The sequence below is a fragment of the Lissotriton vulgaris genome, chromosome 1_1 (genome assembly GCF_964263255.1).
Source record: "Lissotriton vulgaris chromosome 1_1, aLisVul1.2, whole genome shotgun sequence".
NCBI lineage: Eukaryota > Metazoa > Chordata > Amphibia > Caudata > Salamandridae > Lissotriton > Lissotriton vulgaris.
The window spans coordinates 856,016,898-856,032,460 of record NC_141685.1 but is presented as its reverse complement, the minus strand read 5'-3'; the positions used below and the strand labels follow the sequence as shown (position 1 = coordinate 856,032,460).

Here is a 15,563-nt window from a genome sequence, read left to right as displayed (position 1 = left end):
GTGGCAGGGTATGCTCAGACGTGCGTCCCTTGCTCACTTTGCCACTGGATTCAAGCAAGCCGGGCTGAAGACGGCTGGAATGCCAGAAACCGGTCCTCGGAAGCTTGTTTCCGGTCCAGGGAAGACATGGCTTGGCAGTTCGGGCTGGACTGTTCCCATGAGGCACAGGGTCAGACTGATTTGCATATAGCCATGTTGGAACTTGGGTGGCAGAGTGGGCTAAAGAACGGTGATGGATTAAACCCAGATCTTTTGACTGAGTGTGAGTGTTTGATTGATTCAGATGCTCTGTCCATCACCACCCCCTTTTGTACCGCAATTTAATAACAACTTTTTAACAATTTACTGAGGCAATTATTTCTCATGAATTAGGGGTAAGAGAAAATAGGCATGTCTTGTGTGTCACAGGTATAATTTTCAGACTTGGACTTGAATTTTACATTCTTGAGATCGCTCCAGTGTTGACTATTTTCAAAATAGAAGATGTTCTAAGGCAAGTTAAAGGATGATCTTGGAGATTTTTAGACTCCACCTACTTGAATCCCATTTGCATTGAGAAATGTCCATCAAAATAGATAAATTCCCTATTTTTTGTTTCTCTCACCCCTCCTCTCAAAAGAGCCATTGACTATTTCTTAATAGAACTCTAGTATTTGTTTAGTATGCAGTGAGAATAGCATTATGAAAATTCCATTGAAATTGCTCCATCATAAATCTTTCTTCTTATTGTGTCCTTCAGTTGATGAATGTGATCCCTGCCTTGATCTACATCCCTGGATTTGCGTCTGGCCTTTTCAGAGCACAAGAAAATATCTTTGACTTCCTAAGGGACATCATCACAGAGCATAAGAAGACCTATGACCCAAACATGAAGAGAGACTTCATTGATGCCTTCTTGGAGGAAGTGGAGAAGGTAAGTGTTGTACACTGACATGGATAGGCTTTTTACTAGTGGTAGGGCCTACCTTTATGTTATATTACTAGAATATTTATTGTGTTCAAGTATACAGAAGAATGACACATTGCTGATTCGAGCTGGCCAGGAGATGCCTCTACGCTACCTATTATCATTTTATTAATTTCTTTGTTTTCTTTATTTGGCATGCCATGTGGGGCAGTCCATCATCCTGTCGATTAGCTAGCTTACTCAATCCCAGGACCCTTGTGGTCCACTCTCTGGCCTGTGGTCTGGACTCCTACATGATTGCCCAATTATGCCCACAGGCACTAGTGTCAGTGGCATACCTTCTCTGTATACTTATGTGCAAGTATGAACTCTAAGAGAATGGCCCTTGCTTTGTAGGTACCCATGGTGCATTTGTTGCTATTGGATTTGTTGTTTTGTTATCTTATTCTCATGTTCAGAAACACTTAGGCTTGTAAACACCTTTAAACAACTTAAAATAATGCATATTTAGTGGTTGCATAATGTTGTATTATCCTCCATTTGCATAAACAGTAATAATATCCTTCAGAGTTAAAATCAGTAGCTAAAAGCCAACCAACATTGGATATCACATTAGTAATTAATTGTTCTGTGCCTTGCTGGTTTCAGGTTGTTCTAGGCTTATTCCAAGGTTCACAAATATTAGAACATTAGAATGTTGAGAGCTCTATTGAAGACAATGAACTAGCAGTGACCTATATGGACTGGTATAGGCCAGCTGCTCTCAACATTTTAATGTCCTAATACACAGTCTCTGCCTTTCTCTTTCCCTGCCTCTTGAAATATATTAATTAGGCAGAGGAAAAATAAAACGCAGGCCATGCAGGAGGACACACCCAGCCTTCACTCTCTCCTCCTCCTGTAGCTCAGTAGTACTAGGACTTCAGATGGAGAAAGCAGTGAATGCAGCCCAGGTCCTGGGTCTTCCTGGTATGGCTGAACTACGAAAAGCAGTTCAGACAAGCCAGGGAGAACCAGGGGCTGACTTCAGCCCCTTTTTACAGCGCTTGCTGTGAATTTTCAAAAGATAACAGCTGTGGCCCTGCACGCGGCTATTAGCTGTAGAACATTCACAGCAATAGCTGTGAACACAGGTTTAGGAGTTGAGGGGTTATAGTTAGCTCACCTAACTATAACTGCTGAATTTCACTGGTTTTGTACAAGTGAAATCTGAGCCTATCTATAACGTCCCTGTAACTGTTTTTTTTATGAATCTCTAAAGTTTTTTAAATTATATTTCCTAACTACAGCATCCCTGTAACCTTTTTGTGTTTAGTGAATATTTATGTTTTTTAATGTTATTCTCGAATTGTGACCTGTAATTTTTTAGAGTGAGTGTGATTGAGTGCATGAGTGGCTCTGTGTGTGTGTGTGTGTGAGTGCATGAGTGTCTCACTGGATGTATGGGTGAGTGTGTGAGTGTCTGAGTGAATGTGTGACTGTCAGAGTGGGTGCATGGATGTCTGAGTGGGTCTGTGAGTGGGTGTGAGAGTGTCTGAGTAGGTGAGCGAGTGCCTCCATGAGTGAATCAGTCTGTAAGTGATTGCATGAGTGTTTGAATGGGCCTGTGAGTAGGTACATTAGTCTCTGAGTGGGTCTGTGAGTGTCTGTGTGAGTCTCTGAGTAGGTCTGTGAGTCGAGGCATGGGTCTCTGAGTAGATCTGTGAGTGGGTATGAGAGTGAAAACTTTTTTGTAAGTGGTTACATGAGTGTCGGACTGAGTCTGTGAGTGGGTGCATGAGTGTCTGCGTTGTTTTTGCCCATTCTCTGCTCATTTTCTTCCTTTTTTCTGCTCATTGATGACCTTTATTTTGCCTTTATGACCTATATTTTGGTTCTTTATGTTCATTGCTGGCCTATTATTTTGCCTCCTCTGCTCGTTTCTGTCCTTTATTTTGCCTCCTTCTGCTTGATTCTGACCTCTATTTTGCCTCTTTCTGTTAGGTTCTGACTGTTATATTGCCTCTTTCTGCTCATAGCTGACCTCTATTTTACCTGTTACTCCTAATTTCTGACCATTATTTTGCCTCTTCCTGCTCATTTCTGATCACTATTTTGCCTCTTTCTGCTAGTTACTGACCTTTATTTTTCCCTCTTTCTGCACATTTCTGACCTCTATTTTGACTCTTAATGCTCATTCTTACCTTTATCTTTCGTCTTTCTGCTCGTTAGTGACCTTTATTTTACCTCTTACTCCTCATTCCAGACCTTTATTTTGCCTCTTCCTGCTAATTTCTGATCACTCTTTTGCCTCCTTCTGCTAGTTGCTGACCTATATTTTGCCTTTTCTGCTCGTTGCTGACCTTTATTCTGCTTCTTTCTGCTAGTTCTTTACCTTTATTCTGCCTCTTTCTGCAATTTTTTCTCACCTTTATATTGCCTCTTCCTTCTAAATGCAGACCTTTGTTCTGCCTCACTCTGTTTGTTTCTGGCCTTTTTTCTGCCTCTTTCTACTTGCTTCTCATCTTTATTTTGCCTCTTCATGTTCTTTGCTGACCTTTATTCAGCCTTCTCTTGCTCATTTCTCAACTTTATTTTCCCTCTTGCTGCTTTTATCTGGCCTCTATTTTGCCTCTTTCTGGTAGTTTTGAACCTTTATATTGCCTCTTTCGGCTCATTGCAGTCCTTTATTTTACTTCTTTCTCCTCATTTCTGACCTTTATTTTGCCACTTTTTGCTTTTTGCTGATCACTATTTTGCCTCTCTCTGCTCATTTCCGACCCCTTTTTTACCTCTTTCTGCACATTACTGATCACTATTTTCCCTCTTTCTCCTAGTTGCTGGCCTTTATTTTGCCTCTTTCTACTCATTTCTGACCTCGATTTTGCCTCTTTCTGCAAGTTTCTGACTTCTAATTTGCCTCTTTCTGCTAGCTTCTGACCTCTATTTTACCTCTTTCTGCACATTACTGATTGCTATTTTCCCTCTTTCTCCTAGTTGCTGATCTTTATTTTGCCTCTTTCTACTCATTCATGGCTCCATCGTGTTTTTGAGGCAATTTTTTTTAAGGTGCATTTTGCCGCTTTTCGGGTCACAGGGCGACCCCAGGACCAAAGTTAGGGGGCTAGGATATTCCTACCCTGACCCCTTTTCTTTTTTTATAAACTTTTTGGGGGGACTCGGCTGAATCCGAGTCCAAAGCTGGCTGTCAAAACTTACTGGTTGAAGTATTGGCAGCCGATCAGATTTCAACACATGGAATGTCTGATCCTCGAGAGATCTGTGTCCCTATATATATAAATAATTGTTGTTTATATCTCAAAAACTACTGAACAAAACTACTTACACCAAATAGCAAACAACACTCCTTCTGGACCAAGACCTTGGACCTGATTACGATGACGGTCAAATGAGCGTCCGACCACATCGGCGAGGGCAGGGGACTGCTCGACAATACGTCGGCGTTCCTGCCCGACCTATCTCGATACGACTATTTTGATTAGAGTCTGACCACCGCCCAATGACTCCTTGAGCCTGTCAGAGTGGGTGGTCTTCCATTCGATATAATTGCTACCCCCCATGCCATGGATGGCTGGCGGACCATCACCGATGGCTCTGTCAGTGGCAGTCTGTATGACATCAAAATGACAACCCTAGTTTTCTGGTGTAATTCTATCCAGCAGTAAGTCTGTAGTTGTGTTTAAAATCCTTATAGGAATTAACATGGGAAACAGTGACCAACTAACTCTCAAAAAGGCACAGGATGAGGGTAAAGCTAGGTTCCTGGAAAGGGGATATTCACTTAAGACTATTGAGGGGGCCATAACAAAATCCATGATCCCAGACAGATTAAAACTGATTGAAGATAAACCTAAAAAACTGTAAATCAGCAGGGACAGGACGAAATCCCTAATATACCTAAAAAAAGATTTTAGGATAATCATGGTCTACAGCTAGCAAAATAGGGAATTGTGTAGCATCATTACACGTAATTGGCTCTTGAATTAAATGATCCAGTGATCGGAACCACTTTACCTCACAAATCCTCGATTACACACATGAGGGACAAACTTGTTAAAACAAGCTCAGAACTGATAGAAAACTGCAGCTGGTTAAAGACTCATAAGGGATTCTACAAATGCAAAACATGCAAAGCATGCCAACAGGGGATAAACACAACTACCTATGTAACCCCCTTCAGCCCCAAGGAGTACAAAATTAGCAAACTCCTAACATGCAAAACGGAGTATGTGGTTTATGTATTGGTTTTTCCCTGTGGTTTACACTGTTGGAAGGACCAAACTCCAAGCACATAAATGAGTACTTCAACACATTAGAGCAATCACCAACCAAGACAACACATATCAAGTAGCAAGACATTTCAAAGAGTACCACGACTCAAAAAGTCAGGAATTGAAATATTTCCTCATCAACTCTGTTCCTCCAAGCAGGAGAGGAGGAAAGAAGGGAGGTTAGGTTACGCAAGTTAGAACTAGGTACATCCTTGAAATGGATTCCAAACAACCAGGGGGGCTTAATACGACTGATGATTTACATACCTGCCTCTAGGAAATTACAGTGAATAATTAAAACTGGTAATCACAGGTTGAAAGGATTTTGGGCCAGATGTAGGTGGCCCAATACCAGTCGTTAACTGCCGAAATTACTGAATTTCGGCCATTACCGACCGGTATTGGGCATTTGGGATGTAGGTGGCCTAGATTGCAAATTCGGTAATTTACCGATTCGGTATTTTAAGGAATCAGTAAATTACCAAGGGCCCGATGTAGGTAAACTCCAATTTACCACTTCTTAAATACCGAATCATACCGATTCGGTATTTAAGAAGTGGTAAATTGGAGGGGGGGAGATGTGGGTTTTTCAGAATCGGTAAATACCAAATCTGTAAGATTCGGTATTTACCGATTCTGTAAATACCGAATCGGTATCCCCCATTGATTCCTATGGGCCTTGAAGCCCATAGGAATCAATGTGCATTACCGAATCGGTATTTACCGATTCGGTAATTACCGATTTCTGCAAGGGTGCAGGGGGTGTCACTTTGACACCCTCTAGCACCCCCAATACTGGCTTGTGTGCCATGTGGCACACAGACATGCCCTAAGGGCATGTCTGTCTGTCACATGGCATAGGTGTGCATGCACACATGTGCATGCACACCTGGATTCGGTATTTTAACACCCAATTGGATTGGGTGTTAAAATACCGAATCTGAAGGGCCTGTGGGACTGAAAGTAGTCCCACCTACATCCCGATTTTTTTAAATCGGTAAACTTACTGATTCGGTATTTTTCCGATTCGGTAATTTTACCGAATGAGTAAAATACCGAATCGGAGAAAAAAATGTCCCCTACATCTCGAAAGGCCAAATACCGGTCGGAAACGGCCGAATTCAGCCGTTTCCGACCGGTATTGGCCACCTACATCAGGCCCCAATTCCTTAAAATACCGAATCAGTAAATTACCGAATTTGCAATGTAGGGAGCACTCAAATGAGTGCTTTTCCCATTTTAGGATTCGTTATTTACCACCAACTATAAGTTGGTGGTAAATAAGGACTACCTTTGAAAAAGCAAATCTGTGCACTTTCAACTGTGCCATGTGGCAGACATACATGCCCTTAGGGCATGTATGTGTGCCACATCTGCACACAAGCACGATTCAGAGCTGCAACAGGGTGTCAAAGTGACACCCTGGCACCCTTGAATGTTTCCCCCATTTTACCGAATCGGTATTTACCGATTCAGTAATTGCCATTCATTCCTCCAGGCCCATAGGAATGAATGGCAATTACCGAATCGGTAAATACCGATTCGGGAAATACCGAATCTTACCGATTAGGTAATTTATGTACATCCCATTTACCTATTCTTAAATACCGAATCGGTAAAATTCGGTATTTAAGAATAGGTAAATTGAGATTACCTACATCTGGCCCTTTATGTTTTATATTGGATGTTTTATGTTATTTATATATTTATACATATTTATATATTTAATATTCAATATTTAATATTTATACATATGTGACCTTTTAAACCTTTAACAGCTGCAATACAGATTCTACATCTGATAACAATATCGTACAGAAGACAAATATGATGCATAGTATTAATACACAGAATTATATAAATCCAGGGTAAAATGAGGAAGTAGGGATCTTGTGCTATTTAAACCATGATTATGGCTGACATGATGGGTATTTAACCAACACCATCCTGACAAAGGTAAAAGCACATTGTAATTTCAACAATATGAGCAGATACAACATGCACATGAATTGTAACATAAGAGTGAGAATATTTCCTTTTTTATCAAACACACAGCACTAAGGCACCTATATTCATTTGCACTATTAGCACTTTAGTCCAGGTATTCGAATAGGGAAGGTTGACTTAATCTTCAACAATAGCAAATATCATGGCACATAGGCACTTTGCACATTGCTCATTTGCGCATATTTATTAGAGTGGTACTTTACAAATAAATAAGTGTTTGAGAGGGAAGTAGCGTTATTAAATTAATATCTACCCTCATGGCAAGGCAACTGGTCAAACTCAAAATTCATGGTATTTTAGGTTTTACATGTTATTTTTATAGCAACAGATTTTAGGCGCACCATGTGTAATTAATTCTTTATATACTTATATATTTATTTATTTATAGTCATTGCCTGCAAATGTTAATAAAACCCTAAAATCAGTTGTTAGATTTTGCCGAAGTAAAAAAGTCAAATAAGTTAAAAAGTTAAGAAATGCAATGATGCCGGAATTTTGCTATGAACAGATTTCACACTATGTGAACTACATGTAAGATATTTCTTCCCTTTCTATACCTGTCTTTACGTTTGCACTTTGCACTAAGCACTATGGGGCAGATTTATGAGTCCTGTCCTGGCGCATCTCTGCAAATCAGCAGGGATGCGCCAGAACTGATGCGTCACGCAATTCCCTCCTTGCGGCACCACAGATGCTCCGCATTTACAATGCGGCGCACCATGGTGCAAGGAAGGGAAGATGCATGACGCATCTTGTGGTGTACGGGCGGCGCATTGCTGAAGTAGCGTCGCAAGTGCGACGCAACTCCTGCAATGTACAGAGGCCACCCATACATAACGTGGTGCGTCACTCCTCATGCCTGCTTCCAGCAGGCGTAAGGATTTGACGCAGCAGCGTCGTAAAACTGACTCAGTGAAATCTTGTAGATTTCACTGCGTCAGTTTTACGGAGCTTTCCTACGAGGGAACGCCCATCCTGCGACAGAACACCCACATGAAACCTGACGCAGGTTCCATGTGGCGCAGGACTTTACAACGTGACGCATCTGCCTAGATGCGTCACGTTGTAAATAGGTCCCAGGGATGAGCCACGTTTCCGCGCCATTGCGTCACGCAACGGCGGCGTAAACGTGGCGCAAGTCCAACATAAATCTGCCCCCATGTCACTTTCAAAATGAAAAAATAGCGCTGCAACGTTGACATGTGATCAAGGCTCTTGAGGATCTGAAAAGCGTAATGGCGGCATCTGAATAAACATCAAGAATAAGAACATACTTTGTGGTCTGTGTCCGTGGTTTTGTAGGAGAATCCGAGCGCTGACAGTGCCCTAGCGAGAACCTGGAGACTGACATTTATGTCTGATAAGTACACATTATGTGATTTTTAGCCTCTAGGTTTTGACTTTCAGCCCTATGGCATTCAGCCGCATTTATGTGCTTACTGGTGCAATTGAAACTGGACTAATTGCAATATTGAAAATCTTCCCGGTATGCAGCACTGATGGGGTCATAGGTCAAGCCCGGCAGAGAAGTCACAGTCTGATTTGATCAATAACGGGCTAATGCTGTCTCCTTCAAATGTTTTAAATCGTCACTTTCAGCACGTTTCTATTTTCTATTTTATGTTTTTTTTCTTCGATTTTTGGCGCTATTGTTCGGTATTTATTCTACCACACTATGGCTTTTTAACATGACATGCCCCTCAATGTCAGCTAAAGACATACCCTCTAAGTTTACACTTTAAGTGTTGTTTCTTAAAATACTTATCACTCACATTAATGTAAGCTGATTTGGCACCTTGTTGGTAGAATCCGAATACTTTATTTGATTTTAGCCATTAAAATCACAAAAGCAAACAGATAAAATACAAATATACACATATTACACAATTCATTTGATAAAAAAATGCTAAGCTGATCATAATAATACATTTAAGAACAGGGCAACCCTATAGTTATTAGTACAGACAAGTTCATTTACATAGAAATTTTAACTATTTGTTCTTTTCCTTGCTTTCAAGATGTTCTTTCGAAAGCTGGCCATAACACCTGTACAATACATGCTATCCAGCAGCTTCAGATACAAAAAGGCAGGACGACATTGCCTCCGCCCCCCCACCTTTAATAGGGGCATAATCCATCTTGATCTTTCCTCACCATAATATTTACAAAATAAAATCGTGTGGATAGTGGTTTGGGGGGAAATGTTGTGCATCGGCTGAGATTGCTTTATTTACATTATAATCACTGGATGATGTCATCAGTGGTGTCATTTGAGATGTCATCAGTGATGTCATTGACCAAGTCATGACTGATGTAATATGTAACGTCATCAGCTGAACTAACTATAATTGCCGAAGTTAAAATGTAAATAAAAATGTAAATAAAAAAGTTCTGTGGTTTTGTACAAGTGAAATGTCTAACTAACTATAATGTCCCTGAAACCTATAGTTTTTCAGAGAATTTGTAAGGTTATGCTAATTTCTAACTATAGCGTCCCTGAAACCTATGGACTTAATCCCCCAATTTACAACGCGCCAGAGGGCGTGTTTACAGAGTAATGCAGGGAGGGGGCGGGGCCTCCAGCACAATGCCAGCTTTTTTAAAGTTTTTTTTTAAGAAGGGGGGCTGTGTGGCCCCCTTCTTTTCCCTTTTTTGTGGCTCTGGGGACCCCACCACTAGAGCCTGACCCCTATTTTAAAAAAAAAAAATGGGAGAGGAGCTGCGGGCACCCCCTTCCGAGGCCACTTGCGACCCGGGGACCCCATCCCCAGGGCATGGCCATGTCTATTTTTTTAAAAACTTTTTTTAAGGCGGGGCTGCGTGGCCCCCCTCCTGAGACCTCTATTAGCCCCTGGCACCCAATCCCCCAGGGCTCTGCCTCCTCCTTCTTTTTTTTTTCAATTGGGCTTGCCCGGGGACCCCATTACCCGGGGCCGGCCCTTTACATTGGGGACCATGGGGGGAGCCCCAATGACCCCACGATCCCACCGGCTCCCCGCCTCCTGCGAGAGCCGGCATTGCTTTTCCGCAAGGGGAGCTGTTGACATGCAGCTCCCCCTGTGGAAAAGCAATCCTGCTTTGCAGGTTTCCCTGCTCTCACTTTAATGTAACAAAGCAGTGTTTGCAATGACAGGGTGGGAGCCGCACAGCTTCTGCCCTGTCATTGCAAACACCAGTGTCCCGGTGTGGGCTCCCCGGGACACTGCAGGAGCCCTGGGGGGTGGTGGTCCTTAGGGCCATCTAGTGCTCCAGGAGGAGAGCTGTGCAGCTCCATTCCCTTTTTCAAAATAGCCCTGGAGGTGAAGGTCCGCTACAGACCCCCAAATTTAAATAAGTATGTGCCCCAGGGAGGTGGCAGTCCCTGGGGCACATAATAAAAAAAACTGTCCATTAGCTTGTTAAATATCACCAAAACATAGTTCCACCCATGTTTCTATATTGCCAAAATTTCATATCTGGATTTCTACTCTTATCTTTTGCTTCCATTACAAAGAAATATTTCAAGTACACAAACAAATCTCCATGTGTCCAATTATTTACAAATGTACATAAAGTTCTTCGCTCTGATTTAGTCCACAGGGGCTCATTGTTCGAAAGTTCAGGATTTGTCTAGATTCTCTGCATCTTAGTTGTTTTTCCTGATCTCCGCCCCTTTCGTGTGGCAAAATACATTCCAGGTCATATGTCTTTAGGTGTTTCCAGTCACTGTTATGAGCCAACTCCATATGCTTTGCGACAGCATTACTTCTATCTTTATTCACTGTTGCTCTAATGTGCTCCAGGATCCGTTTTTTAAATTCATTCTTCGTGCTGCCGATGTGTTTTAACGCACACGGACATTCAATCACAAATATTACGTGTGTGCTCAAACAATCAATCAGTTGATTGATCTTCCACATTTTTTTATTTGGTAGCATTACTTCTTTCTTGTTGATTGCAATTTGGCACACTTTGCAACGTTGACATTTGATGAATCCTTTTGTGTTTAACCATTGGATTCCTTTTTTCCTTTTGGTCTAGTCTTGATGATGGCTCTGTATAAGTCTGTCTCTTAGGTTTCTAGCTCTGCGATATGTGACAAGTGGATGATTCCCCATTATTTTGCCCATTGTGTGATCTAATTGTAGTAATTTCCAGTTTTTTCTCAAAATATTTACAATTTGTTTAGATTCCCTGGTGTAGTCAAGAATCAATCTCACCTTTCTTTCATTCAGTTCTTTATTCTGGGTGGTGTTTGTTAGTGGTCAAGGCATCTTTCCGGTCTTTCATATTTGCTCTTTGCCATCCCTTTTTTATAATATCTTGTGGTATCCTCTGATACTGAATTTTTGTGCCATGTCTTTACTTGTTTTTTCCCATTCCTTTTCCTCTGAACATATTCTTCGTAATCTGAGGAACTCCCCATACGGTATGTTTTCCTTTACAGATGGTTTGTGGAAGCTGTTAAAATGTAAGATTGAATTGGTCGCAGTGTCTTTTCTGTGAAGTGTTGTCTCCACCTTATTGTTTTGAATATAAATCTCCGTGTCAAGGAAAATCGCTCTATCTTTGCTAATTTGGTATGTAAAGCGTATGTTTGAAGTAGAGGAATTCAGGATCTGGAAATAATTTTCAAATTCTTGGGCTGTTCCTTCCCATATTATCAGAAGATCGTCTATATATCTTGTCCACTTTGCTATTTTTTCCACAAAGAAATCATTGTCTGTGTGCCAAGCAATCTGTTGTTACCACCAACCCATTGTGAGACAGGCGTATGCTGGGCTAAAGGAAAAACCCATAGCACAGCCATGTATTTGCTGGTAGATTTCATCTCCGAATAAAAAAACATTTTGGGTTAAAAACATCTCCACCATATCTATCAACATCTGATTGTGTCGATTGAACTGGATGTCACGTTCTTTCAAAAAGAAAGCGCAGGCATTCAAACCAATATCATTATCAATATTTGTATACAGGGATACAACATCCATTGTGACCAATAGATAATTGGTTTGCCATGGTAGATCTTCTAGGTGTTTAAGGAGGTCTGTTGTGTCTCGTAAGTATGAGCTTAAGTTGGTAACAAACGGCATAAGAAAGAAGTCTATGTAATTCGCCACTGGTTCCATTAATGACCCTTTGGATGACACAATGGGTCTCCCTGGTGGTTTTAGTGGGTTCCTATGCACTTTCGGTAAAAAGTAAATTGTGGCTGTTTTTGGATGTTCCGTGCATAAGAATTTCTTTTCATCTAGATAAATTAGATTTTGATTGTTCCAGGTTTGAAGTTTTTGATCTAGTTTCTCTTTAAACATTTTTGTTGGATTAGTTTCTAATTTTCTATAGTATTTTTTATTTTCCAACTGTAAATGTGCTTCCGCCACATAGTCCGTTGTATTCAGGATGACGATGTTTCCGCCCTTGTTGGCGGTTTTTATCGTTATTGTTTTATCATCTTTTAGGTTAATCAAGGCAGTTCTTTTATCTTTTGATAGGTTGTCTTTGTACTTTAGTCCTTTAATTTTATAAATATCTTTGATGACGGCCTCTTGGAAACGATCAATTCTATTCCCTTGAGGTAATTGAGGGTAGAATTTTGAAGACACTTTCATCCCACTTAGACCCGCTCCTTTCTGTGGTGCTACTTCTGATTCCGAAATGTTATCATCTTCATTGTCTATATCCAAATTTGTAATTGCTACCAATGTAGGTAGATCCGCTGAGGTCAGGCCTTCATCTGTAATTGTCTGATCCATACGTGACTTGTTTTTATTTTTCGCATACATTGCCATTTTTTCGTTTTCCTCAAAAGTTTTCGTTAACTTGATTTTCCTGATATATTCATATATATCAATTCTAGTTTGTGCCATATCCATTGATTCTGATGGACAAAAAGTTATTCCTCTTTTTAGTAATGATGTTTCATGTTCGTTGATTTTTCTATTGGATAGATTCAAAACCACCAGTTCACCTTCCATTGAGTTATTTATTTCTGCCTCTTCTGACGCATTGATCCCGTTTCCGTACCTACATTTTCTGAGCCATTTCTTTCTTTGTCCCCTTCTAATTTTTTTTTGAGATATTCCTGATCTGGGTACCCATCTGCATCCTCGACCTCTTCCTCTGGTACCTTGGTTTGGTTGAACTCCCATGTTCGTTGTTGCAAAACCAGTCTCATATCTCCTAAAAAATCCTTATTGGTTTGATTGAGGTTTTCTGTTCCATCTTCACTTGTACCAGTAGATGTTAATGATGTTGCACTTGATGCACTTTGGTTACTTAAACTTTTACCACCTTGTTTTTTGAAAATATCAAATTTTCTGGCATATGTGAAAATACATCTATTGGTATAGTCTTCCTTATCTCTTTGGAATTTAGACTGTTTACGATTTCTTACCACTTCCTCATGTTTGCTCACATACTTTTCCAAATCTTCTTTGAATTTAGTTTGTTCTGGGGTTAATTCCAATGAGGCTAATTCTTTTTCTAACTCTGCCAATTCTTCTTTTATTTTCGTGAGTGCAACCTCCAGATGTTTAACTAAGATTTTAATTAAACCCAATGATGATTCCAACACAAATTCTCCCCATTCATTTAATAGTTCATCCGATATATCTTGTTGATTTGGCATTAGAGAGATCCTTAGTCCTCTAGGGACTCTTTGAACTTCAATGTATTTTTTCAAAGTAATCAGTTCCCACCATTTATTAATTTCTTTCTTACTTAGTCTTTCCCACATCTTAAGCTTGCTTTTAGTATCCGTTTTTTGATTGTCATCTTTGTTTTTAGTTTTGTCATTTCCAGTCGTTCTTTGTTCAAAGAAGCGAGAGTCTAGTAGTTCCGTTCTCTCGGCGTCTCGTTTATCTATTTTAATCCTCAAAAACAATTGTGCCTGAATGCTAGAAGAAAAAGACACTGTTTTTTTCTTCTCCCTTTTAAGTCTGATGAAGTTGATGTTTTTTTAAATGAACCCTAGTATTTGTTTAACAAAGGTTCATATTTCTCTGGGAGTCCTTTGTGTGAGAAAAACACATACTGAGAAGTTACTGTGAAAATCTTTACTCCGCTTCTGTGTATCGTACAAAAGCAAATGCGGTGTTATTCTATACAGTACTTCAAATGGTTCCAATTCACAATGTAGCCAAACCTTAGTCCATTTAGAACAGCATACTTAGCACAAACGCCTATCAAAGTACCGCGCCACACTTCCCGTGCTTTCCTCCACCTTCCGATGTTGGTCCGCCAGGTCGTGTGCGTTTCCCTCTTCAGGCGTCCTGCGTTTCCGATGAAGCGTTCACAAGGTTGGCGTTCACCAGGACCACCACGTAAATTCCACAGCCTTGGCTCAAATTTTCGTAGTCCTATGGCGCTCTTCCACCGGTGCTGACTACAAAGCAGAGCCCCGCTTTTAAATAATCCACAAATCCATCATCCCATAGAGAAAGTCCGCACTAACAAAGGATTTTACTTCCCAAGTTTCAATATTTATTTCGTCAGATTATAAGCATCTACGCACAATACCAATGCGTTTCGCAACCCACTGTTGCTTGTTCACGGTAAGGGTACAGGGTCACAGACTCCTCCTATATTTTGAAAAAAAACGCCACAAACAAATGCTGCTAATCTCACTTCCTGTCCGTAAGCAGGAAGTTGGATGGGAAATGTAGTTTTCCATTCAATTATCTATTTTAGACATCGCTTTTAACAAAAGGTTACGCTTTCACAAATACATAACACTTTGCAATTCATCTAATAAAGGTGGTGATTGTATGCAAAGAATTAACGAAACAATTCATTCTATATTTGGGTAATTGTACGATACGTTGCACAGTGGCAATTTAAATCAAAGCCCTCTAGTGGGCAATTGGGGTTTGAGCAGCTATTTCTATACAAACACAGCTCTCTGGTGAGCGCTTTTACATTTATCTCCTTGTTGCTTTTAGTCACCCATTCTCGGATGAAAACCTGTATTAAAGCCCTCTAGTGGGCAGAAACCATACTATTGCAATTCACCCAATAGTGTATGTTGTAACCCAAATTATTTGTATGTTGTTGAAAAAACTTCACATCTGTTATTTTACATGTGAACAAGGCTCGGACGACCCAAAATTTTATGGCGACATACAGCAAATAAAAATTTCTGCACCTACCTGCTGGTCCATGTCTGTACTTGCTGTGGTTGTGGCGGTTGTGGTGGTTGTGGCGAGGAAGACTTGCTTCTGCTCAGTTGTGGAATCTGGGATATACATATATATATTCCATTCTCAGCCCTTGATCGAGCATCGTGCTTCTTCCTGGGGAGCTGCACATTTCTCCAGCATGGCCAAGCCAGTAGTTAATACATCCGCTTTTCGCCACAGGGAAAGATTGAAGAAGCACTCACCCAGGATTTGCTTGTA

General features: G+C 40.6%; 1 protein-coding gene across 2 annotated transcripts in view; it reads left to right on the top strand.

The window, feature by feature from the left end:
- LOC147748025 (cytochrome P450 2D15-like) overlaps positions 1 to 15,563 on the top strand; it is a 777,398-nt gene that overhangs the window by 409,453 nt on the left and 352,382 nt on the right. For both annotated transcript variants that reach the window (XM_086957982.1, XM_086957972.1), the window contains exon 5: positions 740 to 913. In XM_086957982.1, the coding sequence (XP_086814108.1) occupies positions 740 to 913 (174 nt within the window). The remainder of the gene's footprint in view (positions 1 to 739; positions 914 to 15,563) is intronic.